Here is a 20,397-nt window from a genome sequence, read left to right on the forward strand (position 1 = left end):
TGAGATCACGGCTGCTCAGGCAAAAGTAGCCAACAATGTTTGGGAGTTCTTTGCACAGTAACTACTAATTGCATTGTTTTGTTTCGATTTTTAAATCTGTTTGACTGGGAACATGAATTCATTAAAATCACTGCCAGCTGCGAATTATTTCAGAAGCAAAATATACGAGACGACAAAGATGAAATAAACTCCTTTATATTTCTAAATAAAGATTTTCTAAAGATCAATCTGGACATACGTACGTAAAATAAAAAATACGTACCTTTATGGGCCCAGTGAAATATGAAATTTTCAATAGAGGAAACGGTAGTTGGCAATTGCTGATGCCTTTCGATAAATGCATTTTCTATACCTCTTCAGTCAAATTGATGGCATTTTTTTTATTCTTTTCGTCATCATCTAATCATCGGGATTTCCTTTGGTAATTATCCTCTATTCTATGGCTTCTGATTGGTTGTGGAACTCCACACAATGCAGTGCAATCAGCGACGACACATCATTCCTGCGATGACGCAAATGAAAGAAGTGGATATCCCCGTTCAAATCATGAGTCTGTGATCCATGCATTCGCGCATGCGCTACACTAACTGCAAAGACAAACAGACCGACGACACACACAAACAGAAAGAATGCCTGGCAATGCATTGCAATGTTCTAAATTGTGGCAGCTACATAAATATGCAAAGGAGAACATAGCCATGGCTAAATATAGACCATCTAAGGAATTGAGCGAACTTCGCTAAGAATGCCATGGAGACAGAATAGAAGCGAACAAAACAATGGAAAGGTGTTGGAAAACTTAGCATCGTGAATTGCCAATCAGAATCAGACCGATTGGGTTGGGTGGGTATAAAAGGATCTGTCACAGTGTCAGTTGGCATCATAAGTTCTCGGGAAACGTTGCTGTGAAGTACAAACTCCTTACAAAGTGTTCTTTTGCAGACAGAACTACAATGAGATACTGCTTAGCATTGGCAACATTGGTGGCAGCAGCTCAAGCTGCCAGTGTGTCCTATTTGGTTAGCACTCCAACTCTGCGTGCCTATCCATATGTCTATGGCAGCCATGGTACCACAGTCATCACTCCCGTCCAGCAACAATACCACACTCAGGATGAACTGGGCCAATATGCCTATGGCTACAGTGATCCGTTGTCCAGCAAACAGGAAATTCGGTCATTGGATGGAGTAACCCGAGGTTCGTATTCCTATCGTGATGCTGAAGGTATTCTACAAACCGTTGACTATAGGGCCGACGACTCTGGATTTCATGTCGCAGCCACGAACCTGCCAAAGCCAATTGGCCACCAATCGACAATTTCCGATACAATTGCCACAGCTGCCGATACCACAAATTCCATTTCCCCAGATTCCGATTCTGAGTCAGTTAACCCAGCTAGCGAGTCTGGTGATGCGTTTTATCCGAGGGGTGGGGTGCGCTTGGCAGAGTCTGCAGCCGCTTACCCAAAATCTGTTCCAGTTGCAGCCCATGTTCGCTCTATGGAATTGCCTCAGTCCTTGGCGGATACCATTAAGGTGGCCCCGACCCAGGGTGTTTATGTGAGTCCGCTTGCGTCCAGAAATGTGGTTGTAGCCCGGCCATTGACTGTTGCCGGTTTGCAAGTGGCCACGAAATCACTGTTGCAGAAGGTCTACGGATTTGGATATCCCCTCAGTAAACAGTACATTTATTATTAACCACACACTTGGATGGATTGGATTTCTTATATTGCTTTTAAGTTATAGCTGCAATTTGGGCTTATTTCACAAAAATAAACATAAACTTCTAAAAAATTAATGCAAATAATTGTTTAAATTTTGAAAAATATTTGAAAAAGATTATCTCATGTATTATGTTCATGTAGTAAGCACTCATGATCATGATGTGGAAAAATATTGATATAGATTATTTTCTAGTTCGGTAAGCATAAGATGGCTGTCTTTACTAAGAAGGTAGCACTGAGACAGTTCTGACGTTCTCTAAGAATGCGTTATTTCATTGAATATTTCATTCTATCCTACACCACACTGTGTCTTTGTGCATTTCTTTGTAACACACAGAAGGAAGAGAGATACACCCATATTCTGAGATGATTTATGTTCTGTCCATATATTTTAGTAAACAAAGTACAGGTCTCAGCGATGTTCGGGGAAATATATCAAATATAGCACGGAAAAAATGTTACCAAATGTTATCGGGATCGGTTCATCCTAGAGGAAAGTGTATCAAATTTGGTGAAATCGGTTAAGATATAGCTATATGTCCATATACATGTTTTATCCGTCACCTCACACCGTAAAATAATCACCACAACCAATTATCAGATTCAGCATAGAAATACCTCTGCTTAATTTTATAGACATCGGTTCAGGTTTGAATATGTGTAGTTCCTATAAATATCTTCATGCGATTTCACGTTTACTCTTCCCAAAAAAGTGTAATATCAGCTCAAACAGGATAGATTTTGATTAGTATTGGTTCAAACATAAATGCCTCCGCCAAATTGAGTAGAAATTGATTCAAAAGAGGATATATCTCCCATATATTAGTGCTATTCGGCTTTAAATTATAAGTGCTTTAAAGCCATAATACGCATTCCAAAACGACCATAGTTGGAATGATTTAATTCCCATAAATGCCCCATAAAAACATCTATTCGTTATGGATAGCTCTATGGATAGTTGTGTAGGGTATCGTAAAGGCAGAAAGATATTTTTCTTAATTTACAATCCCCTTACCTCTTCCTTTACAGAGACTTGCCGCAAGTGAAATTGCCTAATGTAAATTTAAAATAACAGAATGTGTTGTTAAACAACTACTTGCAACAACAGCCGTATGGACATTTGTTGGTGGAAAGAAATACAAACGTCAAATAATGCTATTGAATATGACAAATTGACAAATTCTCTCTTGAATATAAATTCTATATAAGTCGGGTAGTCGGACAGATGCAAATTATTGTAGAATTTTATACTTTTTTACATGCATATACTTTCTAAGGTGTTATAAGACAATTTCGCATCACTACAACTGTTTTGTGCTAAATGGAAGACTCTCTTATGTTGTGTCGGATGCAAAACTTGGCTGGACTTTAGCGTACACAAACACATTCAGGACAAACACTGCAACATATTGCATAAATGAACAGACCCATTGTTTTCCATAATTGGCATTATCATTAATATAGTTTATCAATCAGCGCTAAGTTTATGACCGAAAGACCGGCCAACAACATTTAAAGTTTAATGCCAGCAACAGAAAGATATGATAGCCAAAAAATGTGTTGCATGCTTGTATGGACATTTGTGAATAAAAATTTTAATGTGATTTTTCAATTCACTGAAAGCTGGGATTTATGCGGATGCACCCACTGCATGGACATCTCAACAAAGTTGTACAAGACAACTGAATCAAACAGACGCCATCGTTTAGATTAATGGGCGAACGAATTGGCATTGTTGTAAGCGATAACAAATTGAAGTTCAACAGGGTGGCGCAAATATATGTATGTCATTTACTCTAGGCCACAGTTGGGCAGATCTACACACATATTTTGTAATCAATTGTGAATTTGGGTATTCTTCAAGGAAATGTTTTCTTAACAAAGTTATTTGGCTTAGTTTGGCTTAGATATCAACAGTTAATACAATGTTGGCTTATTTATTCAAACAATTTATTTAATAATTCACAATAATTCACTGAATCAATCATCTTTTTCATATGATGCCTAACGACAAAGAAACAGAATGTCTTTTCAGTCAACAGTGATATCACTTCATTCTCTTTAAAGAAAACCTCTATTCCGTTTTGCAGTACCCTGTAGTGCATTCAAGTTTGTGGAAAACATGATATCGGTGTTACACAGTGGAGGATTTCTTACAAATGACAGTTACGTTTCATACTCCACTTTGGAGAAGAGACCCTTTGAAACCAAATATGTATGAAGTGCCGGGATTCAAACCGCGAGCAATAAAAGTTAGAATGAGCTTTGTTCAAGGTGGGGCAGAAGTAAACATCCGATGTTTTGGCCGCCGCCACAGTTTATTATCATTTGAGCCCTTCCGGCGATATATCCCCACATTCTTGACGGATACTGTCTTTAAGAGTTGAAAGAGCCTGAGGCTTGTTGACAGAAAACCGCGACTTCACAAAGCCCCACAAAAAAAGTCTGGAGTAAACGGGAGATTAGGCGCACGGGAAATGCATCCTTCAGCATATCGATTGCGACACGTGCAGTGTATGCCGTTGCACCGTCCTGTTGGAACCACATGTTTTCAAATCTTAACTCATCAAGTTGCGGTAAAAATAAGTCGTTGATCATTGCTTAGTAGCGCCCATCATTCACAGTAGCTGTTTGGCCCGCGACGTCTTTGAAGAAAAAAGATCCGATGACTACTCCAGCGATAACAGTACACCTTACAGTGACTTTGAGCGGGTGTAATGACTCTTCGTGGGTTACACTCGGATTTTCGGTGCCTAGAAGCGTACATTTTGTTTATTAACGTTCTCGCTAAGATGGAAATGGGTCTCATCACTCATGATTACTTTTAATGAAAAATCATGTTCTTCTTGGTGTTGATTAAGGATGGCTTGAGCGTATGTTAGACACTACTGTTGGTCAGCAGCTAACAGCTGATCCACCATCTGGACTTAGATGAAAACATCTTCAAATCTTGTACCAAAATTCGCTGTAAACACCGTCGACTGGTACCCATTTGCGTGGCACGTCGTCTGGTCGATGTCTATGGCGCTTCCATCACATCCTCGGCTACAGGAGCAATATTCTCAGCAGAACGGATACTCCGGGGTCTGCCACAACTGGCAGCATATTTTGTTGTGCCAGTCTCTCCGAGGCGAGCGGCTAAACGTCGCACGAAATTCACGTTGTGCCAAAGTCACCGACCGATAATTGGTCAAATAAATAGTCACCAATATTCCGCGTTCTGGATCAGTGAAGCGTAACATTGTTTAATAACGCGTATTTCACATGTGTTTACTACAAAAATGTCACAATAGAACTGACATTAGGGGCCAATAGTAAAATGCATAGGTTTTTCTGATAAGAGGGTTACTTTAGCGCCACCTTGTATTAAGGTATCAACATCGAACTTACAAACAAAACAACAAGTTCCAAACAAAAAATTCCGTACAAAAAATGTGAGTTAAACTGCCGCATTTTGGAGAGTGGCGTTTAATTGGAGTTATACGAACAGGTGCCCCGATACGTAGATCAAGAATATGTACTCACCAGTGGGGATGTAAAACTTTATTATTTTGATCTCCATACTATGGTGCAACAACAGGAGAAAAAACTTCACTTCTCTGTACATCCTTAAGAATCATTGGGTAATATCTCTCTCTCTCTCTCTCTCTCTCTCGATCGTTAATTAACAAAAAATTGCACATTTTTCAAATGGGTTGGTCGTCGAATTGTTTCGAATGCCGCTTGATGAGCAAATGTACACCTTTCGACCTAATAATATTTCATATTACCATCATTGCAAAATAACTTTTCCAATTTCGCCCAGTGTGGGAAGATGCGTGCGCCAACTTCCAACAACAATTCCCCTCCAGCAATGACAACACGTTAACAATGCACGAATAAAACGTGTGGATATCTGGTCAATAAACAAGACCGATTCACGTGCTTCGCCGCATGCTATCTTTCGCCACGGTAGCCAGGGAGTTGTAATCTTAAATGGATTTACCTCAGCGATGGAGTTGGGGCAATTCGAATCATAGCGATCGTCAAACATTTAAAGAAATATTACAAACAACACCAACAACAAGAAAAGGCGCATGGACAGTTCAAAGAAGCCAAAATTAAAACGGTAACTGCAGTACCACAATTTGACAACGCCAGGCAGGAAGACAGACATCAACTCCGTTCCATCTCGGAGATGGTAGCTTTCGAATGCTGTGGCAGGCAGATTGGCCCATGCCGCCACAAATATTTGCAGTAAAAGTAAACCGGATGACCTTCTCGAAATATGCTTTGAACTTCATGTAACGGCAGTTGAACATGGTTCTGTGTTCTGGCTCTTCGATTTTTTCCTCCCGCTCAAGACCAAGCGTATGTGTATGTCACTGAAGTTCATTTGGTGGCTTTTTGACGGCCAAATTACAGGATAGCCCAGTATAAAAGCAAGAACAGTTGTGCCATCATAGCACAAATCCATTCCAGTGTTCTCTGAAGCGAGTACTAGTCTTGAAAATTAATTCCTGAAAAGAAGGAGCTAGCAGCGCTTTTACACAAACGGAAATATAAATAAACTTTGTCACCCGACACTATGAACGCCCTGATTATCCTCACGTTGACATTGGCTGCAGCTCAGGCCAAAAGCTATGTTTATCCTGTGCCCTCAACACGCCTGCAAACGCCAATGATGTTAACAAAACGTATTTTACCCCAACAGCAGCAGGACAAACAAACAAAAGTCCAACAATATTTCACCCAGGACTCTTTGGGGCAATACTCCTATGGGTATTCCGAGCCGTTGTCCACAAAGCAGGAGGTACGTACTGTGGATGGTGTTACAAGAGGTTCCTATGCATATATCGATGCCCTTGGCCTACTGCAAACGGTGGACTACATTGCCGATGAAAACGGATTTCATGTGGCGGCCACTAACTTGCCCATGAATAATCAGGACGTAGTTACGGATACACCCGAAGTGGCATTGGCAAGAAAACAGCATTTGGAAGCTCACCAAGCAGTGCTCAATGGTGATCTAACGTCCTCCTCGATACTCCCTAAGCCTGTGAAGGATACAGTGGAAGTTGAAGCTGCCAAGAGGGATTTCTTTGCCCGTTTTGCCCTAGAGGAGGAGAAGCATAAACTACTGCGCCAAACAAACCTGTTGAAGGGACATAACCTTCTCCCCCTGAGCAGTGCTGTGTCTAATGTTCGTTCAACCACCATCCCCATCATTTTGGCTGACCCAAGTCCAAAGCGTCAACAAGAATTTGTCCATCTACCTCAACGTTACTATTTACCGGCCATTTAATGCAAAAGTTTGCCATACCACGCCACCCCCTTCCATTTATTGTTATTTTTTATGGTCATGAATAAAATGTAAAAAAAAACTGCCTCAATACCTTTCAATCACTACATCTACCATCCGAATAATGCTGATCTTGAATTTTAAGAAAGTTCCTATCATTCTATTCCGCGATTATGTTCTGTGTTGGGCCATGATTTTAAAAGACTGTGAAATCAAATCGATTGTTTACATAATAACCAGAAATAAAACGTTTACATTCGGACATAACCTCAATGCGGGGAGAGAAGTTGAAGCTGCCAAATTTTTGTTGGATCGACTCTGTTGATAAAGCTTATCTAGCGCTTATACAAGACAAGTACTGTCTTGAATCACATTGATATTGTTGTATTTTTGACATTACGGGAAAATGAAAAAAAAAAAAAAAAAAACAGGTAAGCAAAGGCTATAGTCGTGCGGGGCCGACCATGTACGCTACAACACTGCAATATGTTCGAAGTCCCCTTATATCCAAATCCGTTTTGGAAGATTTCGTTTTTGAAATAATGTCAAAGAGCCCCGCCCAGAGGTTACCCTTAGTTTTTTTGGCACGGAGAATTTGGCAAAAGTTGTGAAAGTTGTGGTACATTTTACATCTAAATGTAATTCAATGGTCATCCAAGACTAGACTTCTTCCCTGTCCTTAACTCTTTTCCGATCCGAAATTCTGTGTCGATTAGTTTCAATTGTGGCTTATAAGTCGACTACAAAATTAGAAAAAAATAAATTTTTTTAGTCCATTTGCACCTCTAAATGTACATCTTAAGAACAATAAGCTTTAATTCTGACCCTACCCCAATGAAAAATTTCGTGAAGATCGGACGATAATTGCGACATGCATATAATACCCTCAAAACGTAGTGTTGAAGAGTGTAAACATTTAGAAAATTTACAATTCAAAATTGGAGGTCAAATTGAAAAAATCGCATGCGATAAAAAATATGGCAACAATTGAAAAAAATGGAACAAAAATATTCAGTTCTTTATTGGTATATTTTTTCGCGATTTTCTTAAATTTTCTGCTTTTCTGGAAAAAGACCATACCGAATTGATGGGAATTGTGAAGATCGGCCCAGCGGTTCTTGATTTATAAGCATAATAAATAAGATCAATTCTTTTACGTATATATTGTACCTATTTTGCTATATATCCGATTTCTTGGCTATTAGTATCACTGTAATAGTCAGAAGTGATCTTTTAATGTATTTGTGATTTGGATGGGGTTGTAAATATTCACAATTTTTCCTTTTTTGGTCTATTTCAACACCTAAATATCGTGCGATTATCTCCAAAAACAATAGGGTTCTATTCTGACCATAACTCCATTTCCAATTTCGTGAGGATCGGTTCATAATTGCGACCTGTAGCTTGATTACAAATTAACATGGACAGACGGTCAAACGGACGAACATACATAGCTAGATCGACTCATCTCGGCGAGATAGGAAGATCCATATATACTTTCCTATGTGGGAAACCAATATTTCGAGGTGTTACATAATTTTTGGCCCAATCAAACTTATAATACCCCCAACACATAGTGTTGTATGGTATAAATACAATGGAATATTGCTAAAAAAAAACAACGGAACAGAAAAAACAAACGAATAATTGAGAGAAAAATATACAAAAAATATAGGTTTTTTTATTGAAGATGGTGCAATTGTCGGGATGCCTACGTCACAAAGACAATTTGTAAATGTAACAAAAATATACGCTTACGTTAAAAATCTGTGAAAACAAGTAGAAAAGTATCAGTCGGTTTTGCCGACAGATGTAAACGCCCAATCTTGAGCTATGATCATTCAAACTGTTGACCCTTTATGGGGGAGGTTCCGAAGCAATATCTGACCTATGACTGATATAAGACCGAAGTATTCCATTTTCATACTTCATCAAATACAGATAAAAATATTGGTGTGTGCAAAATTTGAAGGAATATATGCATATTCATATCAGACAAACCTTGTGTTAGCAAAAATGTTTGTATGTGTGAAATTTGAAGAGAGTTGGATACTTATTTCGTTTTTTATAAGTGCACCGATATATCTCATCTTCACAGCAAATCTTGTGTTAGTAGAAATAATGGGATGTGTGAAATATGAAGAGAACTGGATGCTTATTTCGGATGCAATAATCGTTTTGTTTATTCGAAACTTTGACCCTTTGTGGGGGAGGTACCAGAAGGAATGGTCCGATCTCTATCATCTTTATAACAGATCTTGTGTTGATAGAAATATTAAGATTTGTCAAGTCTGAATGGAATCGGGTGATAATGTCGCGTTATTTGAGCTCCATGGTTATTCAAAATTTTGACCCTTTGTGGGGGAGATACCAGAAGGAGTGTACCGATATATTCCATCTTCACAACAGACCCTGGGTTAGTAAAAATATTGTGATATTTGTAATTTGAAGACAATTGGACTCTTACATCATATTTTATAAGGGTTGTAATTATTCAAATTTTTGACCCTTTGTGGGGAGGTACTTGATGGAGTGGACCCATATTGTTTATTTTCGCAACTGACCTAGAACTAATGCATATATTAAGATTTGCAAAGTTGGAGCAAAATCGGATCATCCTTTCTCCCTCTGTGTAATAAAATATTTTCTTTCGTTTTGTGGGGGAGGTACCAGAAGGCGTGGACAGATATTGCCCATCTCCGAAATCGATCTATGTTTGATAATAATTTTGCGATGTACCAAGTTTGGACTCTCTTCGAGAGTTATCGTGCGTACCAGCCAGACGGACGGACATCGCTAGATCGACTTCAAATGTCCTGAAACGGATTTGGTCTAAAAACCGTCTAAAACCGTTATTTGTATGAGGCACATTTTGGCCGTATCAAATGATATATACACTCTCTAGCCATGTGGCTGTGGATATAATTATATAGAACAAATATATATTCTTGATCAGCATAAAATTCTATGTCGATTTAGAAATTTCCGTCCGTCTGTGGAAACCACTCTAGCTTCCAAACGAAATAAAGTAGATTGATGAAATTTTACTCAAATATGTATTATGGCTGCAAGACTTTTGGTATTGAAAATGGGTCATGTAGGTTCACGTTTTTGTATAGCCCCCAACAGTACCTCCCGATATTTGGTATATTGATGATTTTAGCGTCATTATACACCGGAATTGTTTCAAATTTAGTGTTTAAAGTTCGTAATGGATACTACCGCCTAAGACAAAAGATTGTCTGTGCAGGTTCACGTCTTCCTATAACCCCAATATAACGGTACCTCCCTATATTCGGTATTTTGATGATTTTAGCTACCTTTTCCGTCGTTTTTTTTATTCAAGTTTCGCATTTGAGTATTTTAATGGCTTATGGCAAAAGTTGCCTATGCACGTCCACGTCGTCGTATAGACGCTAATATGACGGCTATATTCGGTATTTTTAAGATTTTAACAGAATTTTAACGGTTTTTATTTTTTGAAAATTGCCAAAATCGATCCAAATTGTGGAAGGTATTCAAAGGTCGGCCCGGCCGAACTTACAGCTTTTTTACTTGTTTTAATTATTAATTTGGCAACATCTCATTTTCGAAATGTATTAATATCCATCTATATCTATAAAAGAGGAAAATGTTTGTATGTTTGTTTGTTTGTTTGTTTGTAATTTATGGACTCGAAAACCGCTGAATAGATTTTCCTGCAAAATTTCCATATATACTGCAACATCGCCTGAAAGTAACATAGGCTATATACATTTTTGAATTTCCACTTGGAACTGGAGATATAGCATCAGAATCGGAGGTACCTCCCAAAAATTTAGATTTTATATGCACATATCTATTGATTGGTTGAAGATACAGTCTCCAAATTTGGAATACGTAACGGAATTTGGAACAAAAATAAGTTTGCCAAATTATATTGTAATCGGTTCAGATTTGGATATAGCTCCCATATATATTTTCGACCGATTTCGTTCATTTGATGCCTCAAACACAATATGAATGTTCGATTCCAATGAAATTTGGAATGTGTGACGGGATTTAATCCGAAAATAAATTTGTCAAATTATATTGAAATCGCTTCAGATTTGGATATAGCTCCCATATATATTTTCGGCCGATTTCAAGCATTTGATGCACCAAACACGCTATGTATCCCCAATTTCAATGAAATTTGAAACGTGTGATAGATTTTATCTAAAAAATTGATTTCCCAAATTATATTGAAATCGGTTCAGTTTTGGATATAGCTCCCATATACATTTTCGGCCGATTTCATGTATTTGGTGGACCAAACACGACATGTATTTCCAATTGTAATGAAATTTAAAATAAGTAACGGAATTGGGAGCCAAAATGAATTTGTCAAATTAAATTGAAATCGGTTCAGATTTGGATATAGCTCCCATATATATTTTCGACCGATTTCATGTATTTTATGCACCATACACGATATGTATGTTCGATTCCAAAGAAATTTGGAATATGTAACGGGATTTTGACTAGAAAATAAATTAGTCAAATTATATTAAAATCGGTTCAGATTTGGATATAGCTCCCATATATATTTTCCGCCGATTTCACATATTTGATGCACAAAACACGATACGTATTTCCGATTCCAACGAAATTCGGCATGAGTGGCTAAATTTGGTACAAAAATAAATTTGACAAATTATATTCAAATACGCTCAGATGTGATTATAGCTCCCATATATATACTCAGCCGATTTCACATATTTGATGCACCCAAAGCGAGAGGGACAAAATCTGTCACCAGCAAAAATTGCCAAATTATATTGAAATCAGTTGAGGTTTGGGTATAGCTAACATATATATTTTGGCCGATTTCATACATGTTATGCACCAAACACGATATATATGACCGATTCCAATGAAATTCAGAATGTGTGGCGAAATTTGGTTATAATAACAAATGTGATAAATTAATTGGAAATTAGTTAAGATTTGGATATAGCTCCCATATATATATATTGTCGGCCGATTTCACATATTTGACGCACCAATTTCAATGAAATATGAAAGGTGTGGCGGAGTTTGGTGTAAAAGTATTTTTTTTTAAATTATATTTAAATCGGATCAGATTGGGATATGATTTTAATAAGAACCTTAGGCTAACACTAAAAAACAACACAACAATTTATTTGAAATATGCTTATTACGGCGAAGTATGTTGCTATCGCGAATTCACTAATTGCAATAGAAATGCCACTCTACTTAAAAAAATTACAGTTTCCTGCACGCTTGGTATTTGCTATGAAATAAATAAATCCAAGGGACAAACCCTTCGTGTAATCATGTCATGTTACTGCTTTTGTAATGATTTCGTTTATTAACGCATTAAAATAGTGCAATATTTTTTTTTAATTTTTAAATTTGTTTTTCTTTATCCAACATATATTCGTAAATAAAATTTTGAATGCATATAAAATCAAAAGGGGTAGCGAAGCGCACCGGGTTCAGCTAGTTGTATATAAAGACAAATCAGAGATGGCAACCTGTTCTCTCAGCAATGGAATTTTTACAAGGCAAATTACAGAAAATGCAGAGATGGCTACGATTATTTGAAGTGACCCCCACCCCACCCCCCCTTGAAATACTAGCATGATCCACCCACCAAGAAAAACAAATTTTGCACGGTTTTATTTGGAAAATGTATTTTATTTTCGTTGCCGTTTTCCTTTGCAGTTTTGGTTGAGTGTCTTTTTTTAGTTTGTTTATTGACGTTGACAGAATTTTGGAAACTATGAAATTGGACTACAATCAGTTTAGGTGTACTTTTGGCTTGCTTGGCTTTCGTTCGATATACATACATACATACATAGACAGGGTAGGAATAAGCTTAGAACGACTTCAAACGTTGAGTTATGTAGGTGGTACTTTTGGCCAAAGGCAAATGGCCGTTTCCAGCACCCACCCGAATTGACTCGATGCGAGGCAGGGTTGTCAGGACCGTGGGTATTTCGACGGTGTAGTGGGCATTGGGATTGTCTACGGTGTAGAAGGAGTTTTCTTGAGAATTATGTGAGATTGAAGAGTCGTCTTGTCTTATGTTGCCGTTGCTCAAGCCAATGCTGCTGGTGCCGCTGAGATCGTTTCCATTGCCGTTTCCGCTGCCAACCTTTAGCACAACATTCGAATCGCCATTGTCCATGCTGTAAATGGTTCTCAATTCCGAGAGAGCAGGTTGACCGCCGATACTAGCCTGTGCCACGGCCTGGCCAGGACCATGGGCTCTGGCCTCAGCACTAGCACTCAGAATGTAGGTGGTCATCAGTTGTTGTGACTGTTGATCTTCTCTGGCACGTTGTTCCTCGTGCTCTCTCAACAGATTCAATAGCTGATCTCGAGAGTTTTGTCGACTCAAAAGCAGATCTCTGGTATTCTGTTGTAGTTCGGCACTCGTGTCGCTCTCGGCCGAGGTTCGTTTAAGCTCATTTTCGTCCATCTGTTCGTCCGTGTCCGGTTCCATTGCCGCCTTAATGGCTGCTTCGCGGTACGCTTCGAAATGTGCCTGTTTGGCCATTTCAACTTCGGGTGTGTCGGTGACTGGCTCTGGAGGGCGGTTATTATCCACCGGCTGGCTGGGTAGATTAGTGGCCGAAGCGGTAAATCCCTGTTTGCGACCAGCCTCATACTTCACCGTCTGCAACTTTCCATCCGAGTCAATGTACGAATAAAATCCCTTGGAAGAACCATCACGTGTTTTGTACTCTGCCTTGGCTGATTCTTCGCCACTATAACCGAACGAATAAAATCCTTTAGAGTCCTGTTCTCTGTACTCCGTTGTTGGAATTTCAGGTTTTACCACCACCAAGTGATGGGTGCGGGATGCGGCCGCCACAGACAATAAGGCGCACAACAAGATTAATTTCATTTTGATGAAACGCGTCTACTCGCTTGGTATCCGATAGGTTGAAGGTGTGGAACACTTCTAATGCCAAAGTGTCGCAGTGATTACAATTTATAGCCAACATTAGGCTACACCCTTCCAAAATATGTAATCCGCATTTGTTTTTTACACATTTCAAGTGGATCCAATGACCAGAATTTCGCCCCCACCTCCCTTCTGGCGATCGAGATTTAAAAGTCTTCTTTGTTGACCTAGAAACTGGCGCCCCAACCCGAACGGAAGATATGTAGACGACTATGGCTTACGCTTGTAATGGATATCGTCGTGAAGAGTGGTGGCGTTGCAACCGATGTGGCATCAACATGAAATGGCCCAAAAAGACACACCACAGTTGTCAGTTGTTGCACCCCACAACGTCAGTAGCACCAGCAGTTACAGGCTGCAGTACAACACCAACTGTTGCAACCCGTCTGCTGCAGTTTGACTAACAAAAATATATTTCACAAGCCGGATCAAATTTCCCTTTGCGATTGTAGTTCAAAACGCGATACCCAAATCTCAAACTGACAGTTCGTTGGGCAAGCATCAACATTTCTGTTGGGGTGCAACATGTGTGTTAAGGTTGACTGTGCGACCAAAGATGCGTTGATGAGGTTTATTTTGAAGCTGTGGAATAGCTCTTGTTGTTGTCTTCGGTGTATCTAAAACCTAGAAACAACATTATTAGTAGAAGATATTTTGACAAACAAAGAGGAAGACAAAAATCCTCGGCTATTATTTAAAAAAAAGGTACAAAACTAATTGGGAATTTCTATCCGTCTTTGGAAATCACTCGAGATTCCGAACGGATTAAAGAACGTGGGGACAATTTTGCACATATATTTTTTTAAGTCCATAGAATCTAAAGCATTTCAAATGTGCCCTGAGGGTCCAAATTCAAGAATAGCTTCCACAGAACGTTGGTGAAGAACAACAATTTGACATTTCGCTTCCATAATAGATTAAATGTCTCTTCGCTTTCTCTCGATTTGGGTTCTCACGAGACAGACGCTTTCTCTTTTTCAAAACGAAGTGGTTGCAATTAGGCATCTTGAGTTCTCATAAAACGAAAATTTCAAATGGGCGACATAGAGCTATGCTAAATTTAAAGAAATTTCGACATTGAGTCCACACCTTACGAGTGGTAACCTGTTTTGAGGAAGTGCCAATAGGAGTGGTCGTAAGCCTAATATAAATATAATGTGACAAGTTTGGACAATATCAGATACTTCCCTTGGCTTATATGAGAGTTATGGATCACGTTATCGCCATGGCCGATTTACCCAACTGACCAATGTCTAACATAAATATCACGATGTGCAAATCGGATGCTCTCTTCGGTTTCTAAGATATATTTATATTTTTGGCGTTTTTTTTATTTATGTTTTAACAGTTTGTTATTTATTTCACCCTTCAAGCGAACATTCTAATTCAATTTCATTGCCGATCCCCATATTTCCGGAAATGTAATCTGTTCTATTTTTCCGTCGTTTAGGACCCACGTTGAACCGTTGGCAGCCGTCTTCAGAACTTCCATTAGATTTTCGGCAAGTGCTGTGGCGCTTTGAGGCTTCATCGATTTGAGAACATTTGAAAATTGAGGAAAATGTTTGATTCCTATCATTTGGGAGAATGCTTGTTGAAACATCGGCGTTGCTGTTCCTCCGGGGCAAATTGTTATAAAACTGACACCAGTTTTGTTGAAATAAATGGGTTTCTAAAAATCAAAAGATCGCTTAATTTAACTTGATGCTTTGACGTCACCCGAAATCTTACCGCCAGAGTCCTGGTGAAATAAAGAACGGCACTCTTCGTTGCACCATAGATGCAACAAATTTCGGTTGGGTTCAAACCTGCTATCGATGATATATTAACAATGCAACCTCCTCGTCCTCCATTGGCCCTGCTCATGTGCTCCAAGGCAATCAGGCTGCTGTGTATAAGACCTGTCTGAATATATTTTCCAAAAAGTCGAAAGAGATTAGTTTTCAACTCCCTTTTGTTTAGTTTTGTTTTTCCAAATGACTTACTAAATTAATTTGAACTATTTGATCGACTTTTTCCTCATCCACAATACCAGCGCCATTTACCACCACGTCAAACACACTTATCATGGCCTTAGCTTTCTGAAAAGCTTCGCGTATTTCATTACAGTTGGTAATGTTTAAGGGTATATAATCGACGTAGGATAGTTTATACGAATTTTGCAAATGTTTTAGTAACTCGTCATTGCAATGCAAATCCAAAATCAAAAGACTTTTCACACCGTTCTTCAGAAAAGCCTCAACACACTTCTCTCCAATACCTCCAAATCCACCGATATAGATCACATTTTTTCCGTTTAAGTCCATAACGCCAAAGATTCGGATAATTTTCTGATGTAGCTGAAGTGGTCGACAGAGACTTTCAAAGTAAGTGCAGTTCTCTAATCGCCAAAAATGCTGTTCGCCTACTTCACCCAACTTGAATTAAAAACGAACTCGTAGACAATGTGAAATCCAGTTCCTACGTTTGTTAACACTTAGTATATGGAATTTTGAAGAAGATATCTGGTATTTGTATTAATTTAATCGCTGACTTTGATAGACAAACACACCTGTTCTATTGTTTTATTCACAAATAACGTTTTTTAGTCTTTGGCTACCAACGTATACCGCGCAGCCTACCAACCATATAAGAGATGCTTTCTTACAAAAACACATTTATGTAGAAGAGCTATCGTAAGGTAGTATCTTACCTGTAGCAAGTTCCAGGAAGTATATTTCAACAAAAAAAAGTGAAAAAGTAGTAAATTCGGCCGGGCCGAACTTTGAATACCCTCCACCAAATGAAACGAAATTGGAAATTATCAAAAAAAAAAAAAAAGAAATCCGTTAACAATTCTGTGAAAATCTTAAGAACGCAGAATATTGGGAGTTACCGTTTTATTGGGGTCCATACGAAAACGTGATATTATTCAAATAAGAAATTTTAAATCATTCCATTGAATAATGTCATTATTTCATCAAAATACCGAATATAGGGAGGTAACGTTATATGGGGGCTATTCGAAGACGTGGATCTGCATATACAATTTTCCATCATAACTTGTACTACCCATTACGAACTGCAAATACGATATTTAAAAAAAAAATATCGGGGCTATATGAAGAGGTTTTCTGTCACAGATTGTAGTACCCATTACGAAGTGTAAGTACGAATTTTGAAACAAATCTGGTGAATAATGTAGCTAAAATCATCAAAATACCGAATATAGGGAGGTATGGGGGCTGGACCTGAACAGGCAATATTCTGTCACAGATTGTAGTACCCATTACTTAGTGCAAATACGAAATTTGAAACCATTGCGGTGAATAATGTCGCTGAAAACAGCAAAATGCCGAATAGAAGAAAGCACTGTTTTATGGGAGCTATACCTAAACGCGGACCTATAGAGCTTATTTTCAATACCAAAAGTCCTGCACATCAAACACACATCTGAGTAAAATTTTATCAGCCTACTTCAATTCGTTCGGAAGCTAGTGTAATTTACACAGATGGACACACGGACGGACGGACAGACCCACGGACACTGCTAAATCGACATAGTATTTTATGCTGATCAAGATTATATATACTTTGTGGGATCTAAAATGTATATTTCGAGGGGTTACAAACGGTATGACAAACTTAATGTACCCTCCATACTATGATGGAGGGTATAAAAAGTATAACCCCCCAAAATTTACTCCATAATCTCATAGCTCATGTTTTTAATCTTAATATCTTAATATCCAGATTTCGAAATAAAAATTATTGTTTGGTAACTGGCCCCCAAAATGAATTCGAAATGCATTTTCGACTACGTCCTGCCCAAATTAATTAGTCTTTGTAGTAACATTTTTCAATTGAATGAGCAAGATTTGTATTTTAGTTCGTCAGATGTGGAAAAAATATTCAGTATTTTCCACTATATGCCCCTTTTTCGAGGACGAAAAAGAACTAAAAATGTACCAAAACTTGCTGACTACTCTTCAAAATCAACTTATTGTCCAGCCAGAGGTTGACCGCCATGTCACGGTTTTTACTCGACCAAAAGTACTTAAAGAGGGCGGTTTTTTATGTTTTTTTAATCCTCTGCAAGTTTTACCTTTTTTATTAATTTATCTATTTTTTTATTTATTTATTATTATTTTTTTTTTTTTTGATTTGAACAAAATGCCATTATTTAATTTTGTGATTTATATCTCAGCGCTGGACCCCATATTTGTGGCAAGTGCACTTCGTCAATTTTACCATCATCCAATACCCAAGTTGAGCCGTTCGAAGCTGTCTCTATGACTTTCATTAGATTTTCGGCAAATACGGCAGGAGTTTGGTGCACTGCCGAATCCAAAATGCTGTCAAGGTTGGGAAGGTATTTCCCCGAAATGCACTTGGTTGTGACATCCTTCAGAATCGGTGTTAATGTTACGCCTGGACAGATGGTAATACAACTAACGCCAGTCTTATCGAAATAAATGGGTTTCTAAAATTATATACAATTGTAAATCCATACACACACATCCTCTGAAGATATATAAAGACCGGTACATCTTACCGCCAGAGAATTGGTGAAATGTATTACGCCACTCTTTGTCGCTCCATAAACACAACATAGGTCAATGGGATTTAGACCTGTTGTGGACGAAATGTTTACAATGCAGCCACCATGACCACCATTCGCCTTACTCATGTAGTCCATGGCTATCAGAGAGCTATGCATGAGACCAGCCTACACGAAAAAGTAAGTTTAGTTAGTTATCAGTCATCGTTTTCAAATTGAAATTAATCCAAATACCAAATTAATTTGCACCAATTGGTCAATGTTGTTTTCGTTTGCAACGCCCGAACCATTCACCACCACATCGATGTTATCAATCAGCTGTTTAGCCCTCTGAAAGGCGTCTTTTATGCTCTCGCTCTTCCTCAAGTCCAGAGCGATGTAATCGACGAATGATTTTTTATAGGTGTTTTGTAAATAGCCCAGATACTCATCGTTCGACTGCAAGTCGAAGATGAGCAGACTTTTTACGGACTTTTTCAAAAAAGCCTCAACACACTTTTCGCCTATACCTCCGTATCCGCCAATGTAGATAACATTCTTGCCAGCCAGTTCCATTCCGATTGGATTTATATTAATTTCACTCACTTTATGTTGAAGCGCCTACTTCGGATGACGATTTGAAAATGAATAACAAAAGACCGACTGCTTTCACTTAAATATTTCATGAGAACGTGTATTTCGTCGGTTAATATAGAAATGCCCTAACTGATATTTTCTTTTATTGGGCCGAAGAGGGAAATACACCTTGTATTCTTCATTCATAAAAAGGAAGCAGACTAATTTTATGCTGCTGTGATCTTTGTTACTTTTGCTCGAATTTAATTAAATTTTGTAGAATTTTTGTATCAGAAGGTTTTCGTTTAAAACTTAAAACAAGATCTCGAAAAAGAAAGACTTACGCCGTTTTTACATTTAACTAACGATATGTGCAGACATCAAGAATTTGTTATCGCCCATTTAAGCTTATTTTTTTTAAGTTCCATCGACAGATTTAGTGCAGTCTACTGATCTTATGATGATATTAAAACGTTGACCCCATCTTAACATTTGGTTTGGCGTCGGATTAAGACAAACAAACTACCTTGTGACAATCTAAGATAATTTCTTTTGCAAGTCGTCAGGGGTTGCCTTTGATTTTAAGGTTTCATTTTTGTAGCATATATGTATCTAATTTTGATATGAGCCAATACAGATAAAGATGCTGTGTTGGTAACAAAACAAGAATGGGATTTTATTCTGCATTCAAAATTTACAAATCTGCTCGTGCAAACAACAAGCGACCTCTCTTTCTTATCTGCAATTGTTTTGGGACTTTTCACTTATCAAATGTTTGTCCGTCATAAAAAAACAAAAGAAAACAAATTTGAAAATGTTTTTTTATTGAAGTATTTTTGTTGAGAAATCCGATCAAAATATTTTTTTCAGAATTATAATCTACATAGTATGTATTGGGGATATTTTAAATTTGGTTGGACCAAGTGGGTTGTAAAGCCTCGAAATATTGATTCTCGACCGACCTAAATTAGCCATGTGTGTGGGTTTGTCCTGTTAATTTGTAATTACGCTACAGGCCGCAATTACGGTCCGATCCTCACGAAATTTGGATGGAGTTGAGGTTAGGGTCAAAATAGAACATATGGTTGGGGGTGATTATCACAAAACATTTGGGGATGAAAAAGATCAAATCTATAGATCACAGTTAAAGACCAATCGAAAAGTAAGTTTACCATTTTGGATGTTCATTGGTTAATATTTAGTGAGAATTTTTTATTTTTTGTAACTTCTTAATAAGAATATCCCATATTTAGAATGATATTTTAAGCAGTCTACAGAAACTTTACCGTAAATTATATTGTTGTAGGAAATAGATAAAATCCGATATCTGTAGTGGGATT

The 20,397-nt window shown here is 38.0% G+C and overlaps 4 protein-coding genes across 4 annotated transcripts; 1 reads left to right on the forward strand and 3 right to left on the reverse strand.

Moving 5' to 3' along the window:
- The first annotated feature begins 463 nt into the window (after positions 1–463).
- LOC101892479 (uncharacterized) lies at positions 464–7,058 on the forward strand. The gene is made up of 2 exons (XM_020035092.2): positions 464–1,689; positions 6,274–7,058. Exons 1-2 carry the CDS (start codon positions 954–956, stop codon positions 7,005–7,007), a joined length of 1,470 nt encoding a protein of 489 aa, XP_019890651.2. The 5' UTR covers positions 464–953; the 3' UTR covers positions 7,008–7,058.
- Positions 7,059–12,699: 5,641 nt separating this feature from the next.
- On the reverse strand, positions 12,700–15,123 carry LOC101892309 (uncharacterized). Its single transcript, XM_005178608.4, has one exon. It carries the CDS (start codon positions 13,900–13,902, stop codon positions 12,868–12,870), a length of 1,035 nt encoding a protein of 344 aa, XP_005178665.1. The 5' UTR covers positions 13,903–15,123; the 3' UTR covers positions 12,700–12,867.
- Positions 15,124–15,253: 130 nt separating this feature from the next.
- Positions 15,254–16,584, reverse strand: LOC101892141 (alcohol dehydrogenase). Its single transcript, XM_005178607.4, has 3 exons — positions 15,948–16,584; positions 15,694–15,867; positions 15,254–15,634 (listed from the first exon to the last, which is right to left on the reverse strand). Exons 1-3 carry the CDS (start codon positions 16,266–16,268, stop codon positions 15,344–15,346), a joined length of 786 nt encoding a protein of 261 aa, XP_005178664.2. The 5' UTR covers positions 16,269–16,584; the 3' UTR covers positions 15,254–15,343.
- A 1,501-nt stretch (positions 16,585–18,085) lies between these two features.
- On the reverse strand, positions 18,086–19,153 carry LOC101901402 (alcohol dehydrogenase). Its single transcript, XM_005178573.4, has 3 exons — positions 18,737–19,153; positions 18,497–18,670; positions 18,086–18,424 (listed from the first exon to the last, which is right to left on the reverse strand). Exons 1-3 carry the CDS (start codon positions 19,055–19,057, stop codon positions 18,125–18,127), a joined length of 795 nt encoding a protein of 264 aa, XP_005178630.2. The 5' UTR covers positions 19,058–19,153; the 3' UTR covers positions 18,086–18,124.
- Positions 19,154–20,397: the final 1,244 nt, after the last annotated feature.

The sequence above is a fragment of the Musca domestica genome, unplaced genomic scaffold, assembly GCF_030504385.1.
Source record: "Musca domestica strain aabys unplaced genomic scaffold, Musca_domestica.polishedcontigs.V.1.1 15, whole genome shotgun sequence".
NCBI lineage: Eukaryota > Metazoa > Arthropoda > Insecta > Diptera > Muscidae > Musca > Musca domestica.